Below are 21,282 nucleotides of genomic sequence, written 5' to 3'. Positions count from 1 at the left end.
CTCCTGCTGTGGATACAGTTAGCTTACTGTTGACTGTCTTAAGATCTGGTAGATAGTCATAATTAAAACCCAAATAATACATGATGGCTGTTATATGGAGAGTTCATTTATGGTTGCATGGGGAAAGTCATCCAACCTGTATAATTCTTTTTAACAGTAAACTGAGACTTTTATATCTTAAAAGGATTTTAAATATCAATTTGTAGTACAGCCTGAATGTATGTCACTGCCATAAATATTTTAAATTTATAGTGTAAGCTTTTTGACTTTGTTTTTATTACCAAAAAAATGCATAGAACTCTGTGAAGTTCTCGGCAAGTTACTCAGCTGTTTCAGATCTCTTTCAACCTCAAGGCCTTTTTGAACCACAGTATATAGTGTTTTAATCTTCAAAGCTCAAATTAACATGCCTAGGAATTTACAGTGTTTTCCTATTGCCTAGCACTTCTGTTCTAATTTAACATGTATGTATTGAACATACAGGACCTATGCATTAGGGTGCTTAGAACTATGTATAAGAGAAAAATCATATAACAACTCCAGCCCCACAGTTTGGGAACTAAATATAAAACAGATGTCAAGGTATATCAGACCAACATGGAATTATACTGACCTGTATGGTATACAAACAGTGTTGCTAAAGTTCACAGAATCATAAAATTTTAGAGCTAGATAGGATGTTGGCCTCCAATCCAGTAGATCTCAGACCTTCTTATGCATTGGAATTACTAAAGGAGCTTTGTAAGACTGTACAGACCAAGATCCCAACCTGGGCAATTATGATTCAGTATGTTGTGATGGAGCTGGGCATATATATTTCTTTAATGCTTCTCAAGTGATTCTGTGTTAAGATTTGAGTGAGATCTGGAAGGTATGTTTTTTCAGAGTGAAATGCAGTAAGAAATGAGAAAGTAACCCAGGAACAGTGGACATGCCTAATCTTGTCTGATCTCCGAAAAGAAGTGAGTTAGGGAAAAGAGGAGTGTGGATGTTAGGGACTTTTACAATGCTAGGAATAGAATACTTTAAAAATACTATCTCTCCATAAGGATTCAAGGTCACTTCTCTTTTTTCAGAAAAGGAAATCTACCTTTATTAAGATAATTACAGGTATTTGTGTCTCAGTTAGGAATTACAGATGAGTAGAGCAGATTTTTTTAAAAAATGGAAATATGTTTTCTAAGCTTATTAGTTCTGTGTGTGTTTTCTTTCAGACTTCAGTGCCTAGCAGCAAGTCATCTGGTGACCTTGTTGATCTGTTTGATGGCACCAGCCAATCAACAGGTAAGCTTCCACATTGGCTTTTTCTTTTTATCAATAGTATTCTTGGTTTCAGAGTAATTTTTTTTAATGGCAAATAAAAGATGGAATGAAAATTTAAAAAAAAAATTTTTTTGCATTAGATTTATTTTTAATGTGAAATTAATTCACTTTGAGCATTATTTGGGAGGAAGTGTTTAATTGCCTAAAATAAGGAAGGTGAGCACTTAAATATTTGACTGATAATTCAGTGATCTCTCTCAATTTCTTTAGCACTGAGTATTTGGGGTCGCTTTGCTTTTTCTGTAAGCGAAATGTACTGCTCTGCCCATTTCACTGTCTTTCCATAAATCTTAATTCTGCCTGTCAAACTACCCACACCTAGAGTTCATTTAAACTTTTCATTCATTTATTCACTAAACATTTATCGAACCAGACACTGGCCTGGGTGCTTGCGGTATAATGCTTAGTAAAACAGTTCTTGCCCTCATGGGAAGGTCAAGTGGAGGAAGTAATCATTAATCAAAGAGTCACAAATAGTTACCTAGTTACAAACATACAGAGTGCTTTGGAGGAAAGGGGCATTCTGTGAAAGTGTGACATATTTTAAAGAGGGCTGCAGCAAAAGAATAGTCCATTTACCAAGATTTTCTCACAGAGAAGATTAACGATTTCTTCAGTTTGATGTCCAATACGTGCTAGATTTTTTTTTGAGTAATTCCCTATAAATTGTTTTCAAGAAAATTGATTATTTTAGGTTGCATTTGATGATTATGGAGTCGTAATAAACTGTACTGCAAGTCAAAACAGCTTAAGAAATAAAACTTATGTTTAAAGTTCATTTCACATTAAAATGTAACTGACGAGATTGGCATAGAAATAATGTCAAAGTAAATCTGTTGTTTCTAGTTGTGTAATAATTTTTCAAAACTGAATTGTTTTAAAATTTACATTAGTGTTTATGATGAAAATTACTTCTCACTGATAGTTTAGTACATATGATTAATTTAAAGTCTATTATTTTCTCCCTCTCCTTGCCTACTATCATAAAATTAATTCTTAGACTAGGTTTGAACTTACTAGGGTGTCTGGTTCAATCCAATTTCTGAGATTCTTCGATTCCCACTCCCTTTTTTCTGTAAATGTAACTGTTCGTAAAATTATTCCTTAAACTCTATTGAACTGTCATGCCCAAGTTTGCAAACAACTACATTAGTTGTTTAACAATTTATGTGCTGTCTTTTTGTATGTTGAAGATTTTAATAGTAGTATTAACTGGTAGTTAGCATGTAGTCATATAATACAGACTTAGTGTCACAGAGTATCAACTATTTTGTATTTCCTGGTATGAAATATTAAAGAGCCCCTTTCATGCATCTGTGAAAATTTTTAATGGAGCAATCAGAGAAGAATTAACTAGGAAGGTCAGATGAGTGAATCTAACTTTTTTCCTTGGTGTTAGCAAGATTGCTTTGAACAGAGAGAATTATTAAATACCAGCATGCTTCCTTTGCTTGGCAAGAAACCTTTGAGTGGTTTTTCTTCTCCAGTGCAAGCAGTAGATTGGCTAATTAAATATAAGTAGCAATTAATATTAATACAGTAATTGAGACAAAGTCTGAATGAAATCTGGAATATTTCTTGCCTTAATTTTCTTATCTTGATATTTTCTAAAAACCAACTGAAAGTGGGTTGACATAATTTTTTTTTAAATTGTTCACTGTTTATTATTACGGTCACTCTTTTTTTTAAATAATTTTTTTTTTTTTTTTTTTTTTGTGGCTGCGTTGGGTCTTCGTTGCTGCGCGTGGGCTTTCTCTTGTTGCCGTGAGCGGGGGCTGCTCTTTGTTGAGCTGTGCGGGCTTCTCGTTGCGATGGCTTCTCTTGTTGCGGAGCACACGGGCTCTAGACGTGCGGGCTCAGTAGTTGTGGCTCGTGGGCTCTAGAGTGCAGGCTCAGTAGTTGTGGCGCATGGGCTTAGTTGCTCTGTGGCATGTGGGATCCTCCTGGACCAGGGCTCGAACCTGTGGTCCCCTGCATCAGCAGGAGAATTCTTAACCACTGCACCAGCAGGGAAGTCCCCATAATTATTTTTTAAAGTTCTCTCCTATTTGAAACAGTTTGTTTAACCAGTTTGTGTAGAACCCCCTCCAATCAGTAAGATGAATTTCATTACCATGAATTTCTATTTAAATATTTTAGTAATAATATATTTTAAATTGAATTCAGCAGTGGAGAAAAAAATTGGATGTTAAATCTTTAGCACCTACATGTAAGAAAGTCTAAGAATCTACCATATTAGCATTGCTATTTGGTATGCCATTTGGGTGTCATTTACCATATGTGCCTATATTTATAATACTGCTGTCATGCAAGTAATATGGACATGAACTGTAAACCTAAGCAGATACAGCTTCTGTACCATTCACCAGATAAATGTCTCCTTGGAGAAAATGCTCAGATTTTCTTTTTTTATGTGTTATTTCATCCTTTTTGTTAGCATCTTCAGAAGTATATGTGGTAAAATCGTAGTGGAATATCAACCAAGTTTAAAAATACACATGTGAAACCCATTCATCAAGATTTTCTTGAGACTGTGATGATAAATGTCCCACTCTGGTGATGTTCTTTTAAAATCTGTACTCAAATGATACTTTGGTGACATTTATATATAGTATGTTTCTAAGTAAACATTTTTTAAATGAATAATAATGTATTTAGAAAATAAGCCAGTTACAAATATAATGCCAAGAACCATTCCATTTCATTTTTAGTATATCTCGTCTTCAAAGTTTTCGTTGTCTCCTTTGTCCCTTTTGTAATTAAGGAATTTAGGTCTTGATTAACATACTACTACATAAGTTGTTTCTAGTACAATGAATGAGGTTGAAGAGAAAATATAAAAACTTTACAAGGCTTGCAATATCTTTTGATTTTTTGGTTGTTAAAAAATATTTTTTAAGATTAACGTGTATCAAATCCAAAATGTTCATTACATTTACATTTGAACCTGTTGCCCTGTACTCCGTTATCACTAAAGTTAGTTGAGGATATTTACATGGATGTGAACCACCTTGTTATAGCCAAGTTACTGGTTATTACAACCCAACTTATATATTAGAATTTTCATGGGCATCGTCTCTAGTTTAATCTAAGTTTACTAAGAATAAAATGTTTTACCATATTCTGTTTTCACTCATTAAAAGTAGTGCATGCTCATTTTAGAAATTTTATGGAAAAAAAGTAATTCACTGTAACTTAGGTGCATAAAGTTAACTATTAATAATTTTGGTGAATAGTCTTTCTTTAAACATTTTCTATATAATCAGTCAATATATTTAAGCATTTATTTATTTATTTTTTCCACAACTCACACACTGTATTTTATTTTTACAAAAGATAAATAAACTGACACCAAGCATTGTAAATTAAGCATTTATTATGTTGAAAATCTTTTTCAGGCTTCTAGATAAAGATTTTATTGTTATTATACTTTTTTGTAAACTCTTTTTCATCTAAAATCTCATGACCATTTCCTTATTATAGTTGGTATTTTACAGACCTTTTAATTGCTTTATAATCTTAACATTGTGTAAATATGCTGTAAGTTACTTGACCAGTCAGCCTCTTATTTTTTGGACATTAGGTTTTGATTTGTTTCCAAACTTCTCTCTGTTATAAAGTAGTGAAGTAGCATCTTTCAAAATCTTCCATTTTGGTAAGGAGAAAATAATATTTCATTCTATTTTGCATGTGTTCGATGACTGACTTTGAAACTTTTCATGCTTTTATATTGCTAGTTGTAACTTGTCTATTCATGTCCTTTGTCCTCTTTTTTTTTTAATTGGGGTTGTTTATCCTTATCGATTTTTTTAAAAATTTATTTATATTAGTTCTTCATCAGATATTTACAATTTTTTGCATTTTGTCATTTCTTTTAATTTTGTATTTATTAGAATTCCTCATGCAAAAGTTTTCATAGTGTAATCTAGATTAAATTCTTCGTTAAAGAAAATTTCCATTTATAGTTAAAGCACTGTCTAGTTCAGCTATATTTTTCCTGTTCACAGTGTTGCTTTGGAAAATACATGTTCCCAGCTGGTGATTGTAAATAACCTCCTTGCTTCCCTGAAAAGGCAGATGGAAATGGTTCATTTATAATGACACCTCTCATGTGGGACTCTTGAAGGATAGCTCTTATTGTGAAATTCAGCAGTCTTCCACATGCAGCAATTTTTGGTAGACTCTTATTTAAATTCCCTTAGATAGAAGTTATCTGGGAAAAATGCTTAAGTATAGAAAATGTCTGTTAAATTTAAGGCATTGGTATGCATAACATCATGCATATAGATATGGATAGTCCCTCCTAGGAGGGAGAAGCTTTTCCTAAATGAAATAAGAGATTTTTAATTTCTGAGATAGTTTCCAAAGTTGAGGATCACATTATGTAAAACACAATAGAAGTATAATCTGTGGCACTTCAGAAGATGGAGAAAAGTTAAATCCTTTTCAAGGAAAGGTGGCTTCTATTTGTAAAATACTTATGTGTGTGTTTCCACTCTTTTACCTCCAGTGTTCTTAAATTAGTCATGTTTGAAATTAAACTCCCTGTAGTGTGGATGGAGAGAATAATAATATTTGCTATAGACAAGTTATGAACATAGTATAATTTTAGCTTAGGTGTTAGAAGGTAGAGCAATAGAATAACTAAATAGATAATTATTTGAAATATTAAATTCAGGATATGACAAAAATAAAATATGTCACCCAGTTTGAAGATGTGATTCACAGTATTCAGTGCTCTACTCCACAGCATGAATTTTCTTTGTAGCCCAGACTGGATAAGATTTGAAAATTCCGAACTTATTTGGCATAATAAATTACATATTGATGTTTATTCACTGCTTGGATAAAGAAAATGAAAATAATCTCCTATTTTCAAATCCCTTAATGTTATAATAAAAGATTAACTATCATTCTGTTACCTAACAGTATTCTTTGATCAATATTTTTAACATGAACGAGTATTACAGAAGACACACTTATGAATATTAAGCAGCAACTGTTCACACCATTGATTTCCCTGCTAGATTTTATTAATATATGTGTGCTTGTTTATATAGTTTAAAAATATAGCTCATTGATCTTTTGTACCTATCGTCACATTTATTATGACATATGTACCTTTAAAGAAGAGAAAAATCACTGTGATATTTTCCTTTGGATAAAGCAAAAGCAGACATATGAGCTGTAGTTGTTGCTAGGAGTAGAGAACCTTGGCCTTGGTGGAAGTTAGTTCACGGTGAGTGAGTATATATGTGAATATGTGCATCTGTAATGAGGTGAAGGAATAAGGAATTTGTTAGGCCTGCTGATAGTTGACTACAGTAAATGTGTGTTAAAAAGAAATACAAAGTTCACCTGTGTCAGAAACTGATTTGTTCCTTTTATTACTGCTGGCTATTTATTAAGAAAAGGGGAGATGGTTCTAGTTTAATTAACCCAGTTGAGCGTAGCAGATGGGACAGAATGTCTTGCAGCGATAAGACAATTCAGAAATGGCACCAGATGTTGGAAGCTGTCCCTGGTGGTATTTGAGTGCAGCCCAGATGTTCCAGTCCCACCTGGCTAGTTTCTAAGCACTGCAGGCTAAGCAGCTGTGATGTAACCTATATAATGTTCACATAACACTAAAAGCACTATAATTGAACTGCCGCTCTAAATTTCTAAGGTTGTGACTCTTAAGAGGTGAAATCTTTAAGGACAAAAATAAGGACAACTATTTAAGGTTTTAGATCCTTCGACTATTGCTGTTTCATTGATAACTGAATTGAGGAGAAGTGGAATATAAAATTTAACATAATGTTACTGTTCAAATTATAGATAAAAGTAAATATTCTTACCTATTTAGTGTTTACAGATGAAAATTTGTATGAGAATGTGATGTTATGCGTGCAGATTGATCTGCAGCCTTATGATTTGAATCTCACCCCTTTAAAAACACCAGTCTGGAAGTAGCAAAAAGCTACTGGGTTTTTTTTCAAGGATTAAAAATGCAAGTATTTTGCAAATATTTGCAAGTAAACAATAGGAAAAAATAGTCCACCTAAATCATTGCATTCATTTTTCTTCCTATAGCTATTAAAACTGATTTCTATGCAGATCAACTTCAAGGGTTTTTGGGGTTTTTTTTTTCCCTTCTATTTAAAAAAAAGTCAAACTGCAGAAAATTTGTCACATTTTCTTTGTCTCTCTCTAGTTCTTTTTTGGTTTTGTTTATTTATTGTGCACCATTTGAGAGAGAATTGCAAACATCATGACATTTTGCCCCTAAAATACTTCAGCATATATCTCCTTACAACAAGGACATTCTCCTTCACAATCATAATATAATTATCATACTTGGGGAATTTAACATTAAAACAGTATTGTTGTATAATAGACCATATTCACATTTCCCTAGTGTCTCAATTACATCATTTCAGTATAGCACTTACTTAAATATCCAGAGTCCAGTCAGGGAATCACCCATTTCATTTACTTGTCATGTTTCTTTAGGCTTCTTTAATCTGGAGTGGTCCCAGTCTTTGTCTTTTATGATGATATTTTCTGAAGAGTCTTGAGAGCTGTTTTGCAGAATGTCCCTCAGTTTGTATTTGTCTGATTCATTCTTCATGATTGGAGTCAGGTTAAATATTTTTGGGAAGAATTTGAGTGATGATCTCTTTTTTAGTCCCTTTATATTAGAAGACCCATGAGTGCTATTTTGTCTGATTATTAGTGACATTAAGTTTGAGCACTTGTTTAAGGTGGTATCCATCTGATTTCTGCACTGTAAAAGTAGCTTAATCCCTTTTTATTTGTAAGTAATCTGTGGGGTGATGATTTGATTACCCAGCAACATTTTACCCAGGTTTTAGCATCCATTGAAGATTCTTATAAAGAGCATAATTGGCCAGATAAACTGCATGCCTACGTTATGTTCGTGAAATGTAAGTAAGGGGTGACTGTAACCACAGTTGTAGTATCTATTATATTACTAGTTATAGAAGTGAGGGATACTGTAAGAGAGTCTGTCCTGTGGTAGCTTAAAGGGAACATGGTGACGTGAAAAGCTGGATCAACTAACTAGCTGTTATGATGGGTCTTGGGGCTCTAGTATTGGGTATTTTTTGAGTGCAGTGCTAAAATGGCTTCCTAAAAGCGCTATCAGTTGTGCTGTGGTTCTGACAGTTTTTTTCCTCATACTTAATTTCTAGGAGGATCAGCTGATTTATTTGGAGGCTTTGCTGACTTTGGCTCAGCCGCTGCATCAAGCAATTTCCCTTCCCAAGGTACGATATGATTTGATTGGCCAGAAATCTATGGGCAGTGGAAATGTTACCAAAACAAAACAACTCTTCACCACCCCACCCCCATCTGCTCCTTTTGGCCACTTTCTACTTGTAGCAGTGTTTATAATTCCCAATTCCCAAAGAATTTATTCACAAAGGTACTTTATTGGGCCAGTATCCTAAATGTGCCAGACGAATTAATCTGGTTGCAGACTACTCAGGTACACCTAAATAAAATTGCCCTCACTCATAAGTGACTCTTGTTTTATTTTTTTGGGGGGGGGGGTGCGGGGAGTAGGTGGGTAGGGAGTGTGAATAAGTATAAATCTCATTTTAGCAGCAAGAATATTATGGTTTATGTTTAGCTTATATGATTTTCTTGAATGAAATTCGGGGACATTGGAGTTGGGCAGACCATCTTACCAAAATTCATTTCTTTATAATTTAGATATCTTAAAGAGAATTTCTATGAAAAATAACTGAACTTCATTTTGGCATATCCTTAAATGTGAGCAGTTGAACCTCAGGCAAAAAAAAACTTCCTCATTCCATGTTAAATTAGAAATTTTAAAATACTCTAGATTTGTTGTGATCATTTCACAATATTTGTAAAGATCAAATCATTATGTTGTCCACCTGAAACTAATATAATGTTATGTGTCAGTTACACCCTCAATTTTTTTAAAATGGCAAAAAAAAAGCTAACATCCAAGCAGAATATAGGCTTAAACATAATGGATTGAGGTGAAGGGCTTGTATTTTTCCCCCTTATTATTAATATTTTTATCTTACTACCTGTGCCATATACTTTGGTAGCTATTTAACTTTATGAAAGCCTCAGCCTCCACCTTTCTAAAATTGGGAATAATGCTACTTGTCTTGGTTCTTTATAAGGATAGAGTAATGTCTGTAGAGACGTGTAGAATAGGGTCTGAGTTCATTATTAAGTGTCTTTTAGGTTGTAAAGGGGTTGGTTCTAATGTTTTTTTCCATAAAATCTGGTCAGTCTGAAGTTTGAGAGATAATATAAAAAATTTAGCTATAAAAATCATAAACAGGTGAGGCAAGGAGGAAATATTTAACTGAATTAGTTTTATTATTCATTTCAAGTAGAGTTATCTATCCCCATTAATTGGATTAAAATTTATATTTAGTACTGTCTAGTTTAGGTTAGTGACACATAAGTTTTAATGTGATTTGGGTTATTTGGACCGCTTGTGTAAATTCCAAGTACTTCCCAGAAACCAGGATTGTGGAATAATGAACTGCTTCACTTTAGAAGTGTGGTTATGCCTTGTAAGGGTTAATACCTTGCTTTAGGCAAATCAAAGTGGAAAATAAACATTGCCCTAATTTTACAGACTGCCTGTGTAATTCTCAAAGTTTTTATGTATATGAAGTTGCCTACTATGCAAATAATTCAAATATGTTAATGTTGCTAAGTGATACATCTCTTCATCTTATGTGATTAACAGAACCTGATCACCATTACGCAAGGGGCTGAAACTGTTGCAACAATGATTAATGATTGCTGAACAATATATGCCTCACTAGAAATCTCTTCCTCCCATGATTAATCATCTCAGATAAAGTTTTCAGATGGGGCAACACATTTTGCCCCAGTTTCCATTCTTATTCTGTTTTCTAGATCAAGCAGATAGAAAATCAGCATAAAGTTTACCTTTATCCAGCAGTCTTCCTTAAATTAGTTTAAATTGTTTAATACATAGAACTAATTGTAAAACTCTTAATTCAATCTTTTTTGTAAAGAAGATCAAAGACATGTTTTAGCAAAACCCGGAAGTAGTGAATATCAGCCCAGTTCTTATATTAAATTGTTGGTAGAACTTGGGGTTTCTAAGTGAATTATTTTCTCTTTTAAGGGTGCTTACATTACAAAATGGTAATAGAAGATATAATTTTAAAGACTTAATGTTATTGTTCTCTTGATATTTAGCATAATGAGACACAGTATCACAGTGGTTGGTTACCTTTTAGGCTAGACAAAATGTATTTCCAAGTTGTAAGTGAACATGTAGTGCAAAGAAATGGTGTTAATTAACTTGGAACTACATACTGTTGGCTTTCAGATGACAGTTTATATGTAGCTCTTTCTTCACCGTTGCTTTTTTCAACTTCCATTAATTCGTATTTATCTGTTTGTCCTTTTCTTAAAGCAAGGTTTGTTTACTTAGTATAGCCTAGTTAAAAAATTTTTTTTTCAAGTATCACTTGCCTTTATATTTATTGTGTTCCCAATAGCTAGTATTATGTATGCAGAATTTATAGAAGCTTGACTTATACTTTTATATGGCATACCTAAAGGAAAGAAAGTGTGATGCTTTGCCTCTCCTCTGTCTTTTCACAATTAATCCAAAGTAACAATAAACCTCAAATGGCACTTACTATATATTAAGTTATTCAATCTTCGCAACTTAGATTTTTTAAAAAGTATGGCACAGGGGACTTCTCTGGCAGTCCAGTGGGTAAGACTCCGTGCTTCCACTGCAGGGGATGGGTTCGGTCCCTGGTTGGGGAACTAAGAACCTGCATGCCTCACGGCGTGGCCACATAAATAAATAAAAGCTCTCCTTTAAATAAAATAAAAATAAAAAGGCACAGAGAAGGTTAAGCAAGGTCACACAGCCAGTAAAATACAAAATCCGTTCTCTTAAATATTTCAGTCTATTAATTAACCTATTAATTTTTATATTATTAACTGCATTAAATCTTTTTTATGCATTAAATCTTAAACTTGTTATAATTATACTTTGAAGCATAGTGATAGTTTCGTTTCTTTTTTTAAATATTAGCATGAGTTCCCCTCTTAAGACTATACCCCACTTTTTACTTAAATAGATTGAACAGCCCCATTTGAAGTAAACAATGTACTAAGGTTATATATCATGGCTCTCTGTAGCCTTTGTGTTGTCAGTGGAAGCATGGCCAAATGGGTGAGAACTTCTTACAGAAATTTACTAATCCTAGTCTTAATTTTATTGAGTTTTTGGGTTTTTCTTTTTAATGAATTTGGGGTTTTATTTACATGAGATGGTATAAATCATAGTTTGATTTCTCTTTGAACTTTTCCAAATAATGAATGAACAAAATGAGTTGAACTGTCTGATTTTACTTAGTTACTCCTTGCATGAGGAGTCTGGATCTCCCAGCAAAGAGTTTAACCAGTTTAGAGTTTTTTTCTTGTTTTTTGGGGATCTCAGGCTAGTTCATATTTGTTTAGCTAGAAACATATTTGATATGCAAACTTAGGTTGAAGGAAAGTTTTAGTTTCTGTAATTTCTTTGTGTCACCTCAGACCTGCCAATGCCAAGAGATGGATTTTACTTTATATGTGGAAGTTTTATTTTTTTCTTTGCCACCTTGTTAACACTCGTGGAATATTCATGAGAAGGAATAATGTCCAGATGGAGATGGTACCTGCAGATGTTAATCTGGATGGACACAGATCAGCTGTAATTTGTTTCAGTTGGTAGATTGTCATATGTGTTCTGTGCATTTCAGAAACTTTCTTACCCTTCTTTCTTTCTCAGTAACAGCAGCAAGTGGGAATGGAGACTTTGGTGACTGGAGTGCCTTCAACCAAGCCCCATCAGGCCCTGTTGCTGCCAGTGGTGAGCTCTTCAGCAGTGCCTCACAGCCAGCTGTAGAGCTTGTCAGTAGCTCACAACCAGCTTTAGGCCCACCTCCAGCTGCCTCAAATTCTTCAGACCTATTTGATCTTATGGGCTCATCGCAGGCAACAATGACATCTTCCCAGAGTATGAATTTCTCTGTGATGAGCACTAATACTGTAGGACTGGGTTTGCCCATGTCAAGATCACAGGTAAGTTGTCTGCCTCCCTTGGAAATTGTGATTCATAATCTTTGAGATGCTCTAACTAATCTAATGGCAGATTAGCATAAAACAGAAAAATAAGCAAGTGATACATAGATTACTTTTGTATATTGCATTTACCTTGTGTCCTTTCCCCTGGAATAGTCATTTGGGTTCTCCAGGGCAAGGCCTTCTCACTCCTCTTGCTATCCATGCAAAGCCAAGTGTGATGCCTTGCACAGAGGAGGCATTTGTTGAAAATTTATTGAACTAATAAACAAATTGGAATTTAATAGTTTAAAAAATTGTTTTTAAGAAGAAGGAATAGAGGAGTTCCCTGGTGGCCCAGTGGTTAAGACTCTGTGTTTCCACTGCAGGGCGTGTGGGTTCGGTCCCTGGTTGGGGAACTAAGATCCCGTGTGCCGTGCAGCACGGCCTAAAAATAAAAAATTAAAGATATTAAAAAAAAGAGAAGAAGAAGGAATAGAGATATATTGCTAATATAGAAAATTATTCTCTAAAATAATGAATGTTCTTCCCTATTCTGGACCTGCTCTACATTATATGATGTTTATATAGACTCTTCTTTCAACTCTTATTTTCATAAAGGAAAATAACTAAACAGGAGCTTTTAAATTCACTTTTTAAAATTAAATCTAAATTACCTAATACTAGCTTAGAATTCAAACAAGTGCAGAATATATGTGTCTGAGTTGTACCAGGAAGTTGCTATTTTTGACTCAGGCTATTTGGAATATTTGTTTATGATGCTAATTATTCATTTTAATATGTAGATTCTCCTATTTTGGGTGTTAGGATGAAGGAAGAGAAGAAAGAAGCAGAAAGGTGACTGATCTGTATAACAGATATTAGACCTAACATTAAGAAAAAGGACATGAAAGCCATACCAGTCCCATTAAATTGAACTGAACAAGCTCAAGCCAGTTTACTCTGTTTCTTTCATATGGTCTAAGCATAAAGCCAATCTACTAATTTGCAATCTTAATTGCAACTGTGTTGTGAGTCTTTGCATTGGTCCATTTTTAATTATTCCTCCTATTCGTATTTATTACCCTTTTTCTGTCCTTGTTACAGTTATTCTGGTAGTAACTACCAGGCTCCTCTGCTGCTTTTTCCTGAATTTCTCCTTTCTTCTGTATTGGTCCGTACTGTATCAGATGCCACTAGTGTTGCTTGCTTTAGGCAATAGAAATACACATGGAGCAGGGATATGTCGGTCAGGTTATGTGGAATATAATTTGCTCTTTTGATGGTTTTGTTTTTTTAACATGAGAAATCATACCCCGAATTCCATTTTGTAAGAATAAATTTCCACTTGTATATTTCCTTAAAGTTGTACTAATCTGAAGTTAATAGTTGCCCCAGGATTGTGGCTTCTAGACTTGGGGTGATGGGAGGATAACTGTTAGTGTAAATATGTTAGTTTTTCCCCACCCCAAACATGATTTGGACTTCAGAGAAATATTATGGGAAGCTGGTGATTCAGGATATTGAAGACCTTAATGTAGAACATTTGTGGTTCTTATTGGTTTCAAGAGTTTATTACAAAGTCTAGTATATATTTGGAGTTACTATGATTAAATTGCCATCTGGTAATCTTTATAGAGCAGATGCTTAATTTTTAGAGCATTTTTCTATTTTCCAGCCTTTGCAAAATGTTAGCACAGTGCTGCAGAAGCCTAATCCTCTCTATAATCAGAATACAGATATGGTCCAGAAGTCAGTCAGCAAAACCCTGCCCTCTACTTGGTCTGACCCCAGTGTAAACATCAGCCTAGACAACTTACTACCTGGTATGCAGCCTTCCAAACCCCAGCAGCCATCGCTCAATACAATGATTCAGCAACAGAGTAAGTTACTGCAAGACATCCCATTTCTTTGTGTACTTGTAATCCTTTGGCCCTTATGCCGGGACTACTTCAAGCCATGAAATAAAACTGTACTGAAAGCAACTGTGTATTCACTTAAGATTTTTTTCACATAATACCTGGTATCCCTCCTGGCACATTGAATTGCTTTGTATTCTGCTCTTGACATGGTAACATTTATTGTATGGTGGTGAGTTTTGGGAGCCTGATCACTAAAATAAAAGTATTTGTTGAGAAAAAATTTTTAATATAGGCAGATATGTCAAGAAACAAAAATCATCTGAACTCCATAATCCAGGGATAATCACCATTAATTCATATTTCTTCATAGTCCATCTTTTCTAACCACATTTTTAATACTTGAGATCATTCTGTCTATATTTTGTTTCTTGCAGTTCATATTCAACATTATTGTTTTTTCTGTTGAATATTCTTAAAGAAAGAAAGCATGATTTTTGGATCTTTATAGTTATCCATCATATTAGTGTGCAGTTCCTCTATTGTTGGTTATTTCAGTTGTTTCCAGCTTTTTCCTATTATAAATAACTCCATGGTTTTGTATAAATCTTTTTACTTGTGATTTTTTTCCCTTAATATAATGTTCTAAAAATAGAGTGAGTCAAAGGATATAAACTTTTTAAGGTTTTTGATACACAGTAGCTCTTGACAACTTGTTAGGTCGGATTCAGTAATAGATTTTATAGGAATGGTTTTAAAGTGCCTGATGTTTTCCGCCAGCCCACTCTTACTGTTGCTACATCTTGGGGAAATCAGAGCTAACAGCCACTGAACATTTTTCAAGAGTAAACAATACAAGTTAATTGACTTCTCTTATAAAAAATCACTATAAAGTAATTTTATTGGAGCTTACAAGTATTGATGGTCAGGAAAATTGTATTATTTTTCTGCTCTGTGAATCTAAGAATTCAGTGTGATAAAGTTCTTTTGTCTCTTTTCTTCTGTTAGATATGCAACAGCCTATGAATGTGATGACCCAAAGTTTCGGAGCTGTAAACCTCAGTTCTCCATCGAACATGCTTCCTGTCCGGCCCCAAACTAACCCTCTGATGGGGGGACCCATGCCTATGAGCATGCCCAGTGTGATGACAGGCACCATGGGAATGACCCCTCTTGGAAATAGTCCAATGATGAACCAGAGCATGATGGGCATGAACATGAACATAGGGATGTCAACTGCTGGGATGGGCCTGACAGGCACAATGGGAATGGGCATGCCCAACTTAGCCATGACTTCTGGAACTGTGCAACCCAAGCAAGATGCCTTTGCAAATTTCGCCAACTTTAGCAAATAAGAGATTGTAAAGGAGCAGATTGAATGAAGGATTTTTAGTGGTGCAGATAGGTGATGTTGGGATGGAAAATGCTAGTCAACTCCCCTTTCTTTCATCAATTAATTAAAATAAACCTACATTAAGAACCAAAAAGGTTGTTTTATAAAAGCGAAATATCTAGTATTTCAGATGGCCAAGCAAGGGCACTTCAGATGAGGCAGTCAGAATCATTTTTCCCAGTGAGACAAGACCACAAATGGGGTAGTGAGACCACTGAAAGCCTTTATAAATTGAGGAGCCCATTTTAATATCATAATATGTGGGAATACTAGAATAGGGCTGAATAAATGTGTTTGTTTGAATCTCTAATTTTATACTTTTCTTTTCCTGAAGAACTTGATTTTTCTGTCCCTGAATCGCCTTGTCACAATTGGGTCTGTTCCTTTTACTACCACTCTTGAGTCCATATATGAAATCATTAAAGTTGGATGATCAGTTTTTATAAAAATATATATTTTTGTCCAAAAACGGCATACATATGTGATTATGGCTAAATCAAAGGTAACTGGAATGTATATACTTTTGCTAATGTTCCAGCAATACTGCTATTATACTATCCAAATTTTTATTGTAACAAAACCTCTTTAAGCAATTGGTGATCGCTATGGGATCTTCCCATTTCTTCTGCTATATTTATCCTGTGCAGAACTCGGAAAAATATTTTTTTCAGGACTGCTCTATGGTTTCCTTTAAAAGAAAAGAGAAAAAAAACCTCCAGTATTTTTATTTGTTCTTAGCAGTCATTATATACACTTTGCAGTGATAACTTGGCAAGGCTTCCTTCTGTGTTTATCCCTGTAGGCACCATGTAATAGTCAGGAACAGTCAAAAAGAAAAATATTTATTTTTTTTTGGTGTCTTTTCAAAAAATTGAAAAGGGTAAAAATCCATTAAGACCTTAAATATAAATGTTAGAACTCAACAATGTTGGCTTTTAGATTTTATACAGTATTGTTTTGGTTTTGAGTGTATATAATATGGCATTAGCAATATGGTTCCAATAGAGAGGAGTTAAATATATATATTATTAAAGGAGACCTGTAGCAGTCAAAGATTTTATTGATTTAATGGCAAATAAAGGAAATTAATTAAAATGTTTTTGTTTTCCTGCTGTATTTCTGCATTAAGGTCACATGAAAATCATGATTCTAGAGTTTGGAATGCAAAATTGTTTCACCCTCAAGCTGGGAATATTTTTTAAAATAAATACTATAATATAGGCATCAAATTATTACCTCCCCACTTTGTGTTGAAATTTTTTTTATTAAATTGATAAAACTTTGTTTCCATTGTATTCATAATATAGTTCTGTTACACATAACATTAAAATGTTCATTAAAATCAATGTTGAACTGCTTTTTCTTTCATTATGTTAGACATTTGAGACCGTTTGGGGAAAAAATAATTATAATTTGGGCAAAGTAATTTTTATAAATAATTTAACATTATTTAATGACTTCTCTATTCCTTCCTATCAGACTCTGCTGTTAGGAATTAAAAATGAAGCAGCAAAGATATCCTGACCTGCTCCATTCTTGCTAATGTTCCATCTACAACATTTCTAATTAGGCAGAAATTCATGTACTTCAGCTAAGTGGTAATGAAAAGTGATTCATTTGCTGAATAAGAGATGAGAGAGAGTGTAATTAGCTGACTGTGGTTTTTAATCTTTCAACAATTCAATGTGTTTAAATTAGTTTCAAAGAATAGGAGCTTTCAAGTGTTGTTACTTCAGAGCAATCAAGCCAGGCTCTGGTGGCAGCTTGGAGAATATCTTCACTGATATTTAAAACCCGCAATCTTAAATGAATGTTTTCTTTAAATTGAGAGGTATGGCATCACCTTTTCAAATATGTATGATTCTTAAAGGAAATAAATATTTTGTTTCTAAATTTTCGTGTTTAAAATTTCTTTCTAATAAAACTGATTTATTTCTAAAGCATTTTCTTTACTACTATGCCTTCTTCCAATGTTGTATTCTGAAGACAGAAGGGAACCCCTACCTTAGTTATTACTGTACCTCAACATACAGTCTGCTATCTTACCAGTATTTTTTGTTTCAGAGCCCATGAAAGAGGAAAACAAGAATTGCCTCATTGGGGTTCCATTCAATTTAATGACTTGTCTCTGAAGGGGTTATTAAGTGATACCTAAACAAAGGTCTGAATACCCCAAAATAGTTTGGAGCTGGCAAGAAAATACTCTTCTTTAATAATCTGTTGGGCTCCCTTTTGCCCATCCTGTACTTCTTTCCTTTTTCAATAGCTTCTCTGTTGTATCTGTTTTTCATTTTGCCTACTATTTTGGGGAGAGAAGGGGAATTAGTTACTGTTCTTGCAATTTACATATAATGCGTGTATCTCCCCTGCCATTCCATATTCATTTTTTTCCCTCTTAAAATGTTTTTTACTTCTCTGATATGATCTTCAGGAACCATAAATAGATACAGTGTTCTTGTACAGTACTTGGGATGTCTACTTTTTTGTTTAAAATACATTGCCTGAAACCCATAATGCTGTTGGTTAGGAGCTAGTCACTAATAAGTTGAGGCCTATAGTTACTTGTATTTGGGAAGGGTTAATATTTGGGAGGGAAGGGTTAATACTTTTTTCTTCTCAAATATTTTTGAAACAGTAAAATAAAGCTAACTGTCCTAAGCACAGAACACACCTTAACGGTAAATAGATTTCTGAAATAAACTGGCTTCGTGTTTCAGCTCTCCTGGGAGACAACACTGCATTGTGGAAAGAGCATGGACTTGGAAGCAGACAGATCTAATCCCATTTCAACACCTCACTGTCTGTGTGACACCTTAAATCAATTGATCTTTTCTGGGCCCTACCACATTTTTTCTAAAAATAACTTAAAATCTGGAAGTGTTGGATAATTAAAATAAGTGAGATCGGCAGCACTGACATATATATGCTGTAAATGTTTCTCTGCCTCTCATTTTTATTATTTATGCAAATGTGCTTACATATGAGGAACTTCCTATGTGCCAGTCACTGTGCTAACCGTTTCACATGCATGTCATTTAATCTGCATAGCAAACCCAAAAACCTCATACTCCTAAAAGGAGTGTGTAGTTAAGAAAGCCTGAGAGGGACTTCCCTGGTGGCGCAGTGGTTAAGAATCCACCTGCCAATGCAGGTGACACGGGTTCGAGCCCTGGTCCAGGAAGATCCCACGTGCTGTGCAGCAACTAAGCCCGTGAGCCACAACTACTGAAGCCCACGAGCCACAACTACCGAAGTCTGTACGCCTAGAGCCCGTGCTCTGCAACAAGAGAAGCTGCCACACCACAATGAAGAGTAGCCCCTGCTCACCGCAACTAGAGAAAGCCTGCGCGCAGCAACGAAGACCCAGTGCAGCCAAAAAAAAAAAAAAGTTTAAAAATAAAAGCCTGAGAGACTGTTATTAAGCTGATTTCTAATTGAGGATTTTCCTATCTGCCTGTATTGAATTCTTTCTTTTTTTAACCGACAAGCAAATTGTAAACGAGCTGCTTTGTGAATGTATTGACTCACTTATACTTACCACATTAGTGCAGATGTTAGGGAGAGAACTATGAAAGTGAGCTCTTGACTTGCCACACAAATAACCCTCAGAATGTTCTCAGCTTTTAGAAGCAGTAGAGATCTCAATTTTTCTATTGACTTCTTGCAATTTTCTTGACTAAGATCTTGTTATTCTAATATCCAGAGAAGCAATCTGATATAAAAACTTAAAAAACAAAAACATAAAAGAGGATTATTTTCTTTTTCTTTTTTTTTTTTTTTTTTTTGGCTGCTTGCAGGATCTTAGTTCCCCAAACAGGGATCAAACCCACACCCCCTGCAGTGGAAGCACAGAGTCCCAACCACTGGACCACCAGGGAAGTCCCTAAAAGAGGATTTTATGTTTACTTTTAACTCATTATGACCTTAATTCTTATGTGTCTTCCTTCTATGAAAATGGCAGCCTTGCTAATGCACTGCTCTCACAGACATAATAAGCAGCTCCTAGCACCCCTTCACACTGCACTGGCTTACCCCAGTTCGGGGGTGGGAATCAGCATGCAGCCAATTCAGATGCTTAGTTTCCCAGGGATTTTGAATGGATTTGAAAGTCCTGATGAGCAAACATAATTTTCATTTGTTACCATTAAAAACAAGTTTCAGGAATTCCTTGGAGGTCCAGTGGTTAGGACTCGGCGCTTTCACTGCGGTGGCCTGGGGTTCAATCCCTGGTCAGGGAACTAAGACCCTGCAAGCTGCGCGGTGCGGCCAAAAAAATAAAAATCATAAATGTCATTACTTTAAATAACTGAGTCCTGGACTATGGAACCCTACATTTCCATTTGATTTTTCTGAACTGTCCATCTGTGTTCTTTAAATGCTCCAAGCACATTTCTTCCATTTGAGATAAGAGTGCTTAGAGTTGGTATATGGAACAGTTTGACCTCAGGACGCCCTTAATGCCATTAACAACTAATGAGGACCCCAAAGAGCTTTTGTTTATGTGGGTCATATCTGTTAATACTAACAAATAAAAGGTGAAAAACTTTAAAAATATTAATTGGTTTTATAGTAACAAGCCCATCACCTGCCAAATTACAATTTTATTAAAAACTTTTTCAAAATAAAAATCTGTGAGAAGAGTGGCATTGTTTTACATTTCTGAAAATCTCTTTATTACCTGGCTTAGTAGAATACAGCTGGATTCTCTTACCTGCTTCTGCATTCGATCTGCTGTGCCATGTTGTTTTGGTGGAAATACATGAAAAAAGTCAGGCCTCAGAAATATATGGTTGGAAAAGGTAGAACCTCGCAGGTCCCCTGAATGGGTCTCAGGGCGCCCCAGTTGTCCTCAGGCCACGGGTAACTGCTCCTGTCTGTTGCGAATTAACAGGTAAGTATTTCTTAGTAACTATATATCCATTTACTTGATTTATTCTGTTTATAAGGTGATCTGCTTGAGGTACAAAAAATGTAGTTTTGCCTTTCACTTCAGTCACAAGCAAAATGCTCGTCATGAACTTGCTCTCTGGACCCTGAATATTAAAAATTGGTGACACCAGAGCTCTTGCTCAGTTTTCAACATTATTTCTTCTGATACATAGTGCATATTTACTAGCTTTTTATAATTATGAAAAAGTAAGTTTCTTACCCACTTTAGGTTTTTTTAGGAAAGCTTAGATTGAGAGACTGGGTGCTGAGTGCTTGGTGAATTATAAACCTTTTGAACCTCCTTTTCTGTCCTTTGAGAAGAGAGAGTAAAACGGGTCAAACCTGAAAGCCTCTGAGTTGTTTGCAAGGGGGCCTGGCAACTTTGTACACTGTTCTCTGTCAAATACTTCACAGAAGGATATGGCTATAGAAATAGTGCATCCACATTCATAGTGTTCCTTATGAATCCTAGATAAATTTTATCCCTAACATGGAGGAATCCAGCAAGATTTCCATCCTCTTCATGAAATGGCAGTAGCTAGCTCTGTCCTTATATACATCAGCTCCCTTCATTGTCATAACCTATGGAACAATGACCTCCCTCTGATAAATACAGAACAGGTGTGTCAGAAACAAATTAACCAAAACTAGCTTTGCAAAGATTGTTGTGCAGGGTCCCCAAAA

At 34.8% G+C, this 21,282-nt stretch overlaps 1 protein-coding gene across 3 annotated transcripts in view; it reads left to right on the top strand.

Moving 5' to 3' along the window:
• CLINT1 (clathrin interactor 1) overlaps nucleotides 1-17,562 on the top strand; it is a 67,807-nt gene extending 50,245 nt beyond the window's left edge. Inside the window, exons 8-12 of one of the 3 annotated variants that reach the window (XM_059917598.1) lie at nucleotides 1,215-1,284; nucleotides 8,520-8,594; nucleotides 12,146-12,438; nucleotides 14,150-14,300; nucleotides 15,285-17,562. In XM_059917598.1, the coding sequence (XP_059773581.1) occupies nucleotides 1,215-1,284; nucleotides 8,520-8,594; nucleotides 12,146-12,438; nucleotides 14,150-14,300; nucleotides 15,285-15,631 (936 nt within the window). In that variant the 3' untranslated portion in view covers nucleotides 15,632-17,562. Of the gene's footprint in view, nucleotides 1-1,214; nucleotides 1,285-8,519; nucleotides 8,595-12,145; nucleotides 12,439-14,095; nucleotides 14,301-15,284 lie in introns of all 3 variants that reach the window. The other 2 variants (XM_059917597.1, XM_059917599.1) reach the window with 2 other exon arrangements.
• The last annotated feature ends 3,720 nt before the right edge of the window (nucleotides 17,563-21,282 follow it).

The sequence above is a fragment of the Balaenoptera ricei genome, chromosome 3 (genome assembly GCF_028023285.1).
Source record: "Balaenoptera ricei isolate mBalRic1 chromosome 3, mBalRic1.hap2, whole genome shotgun sequence".
In the NCBI taxonomy this organism is placed as follows: Eukaryota; Metazoa; Chordata; class Mammalia; order Artiodactyla; family Balaenopteridae; genus Balaenoptera; species Balaenoptera ricei.
Note: the sequence above shows the minus strand (reverse complement) of the source record. Positions and strands in the feature narration are given on the sequence as shown.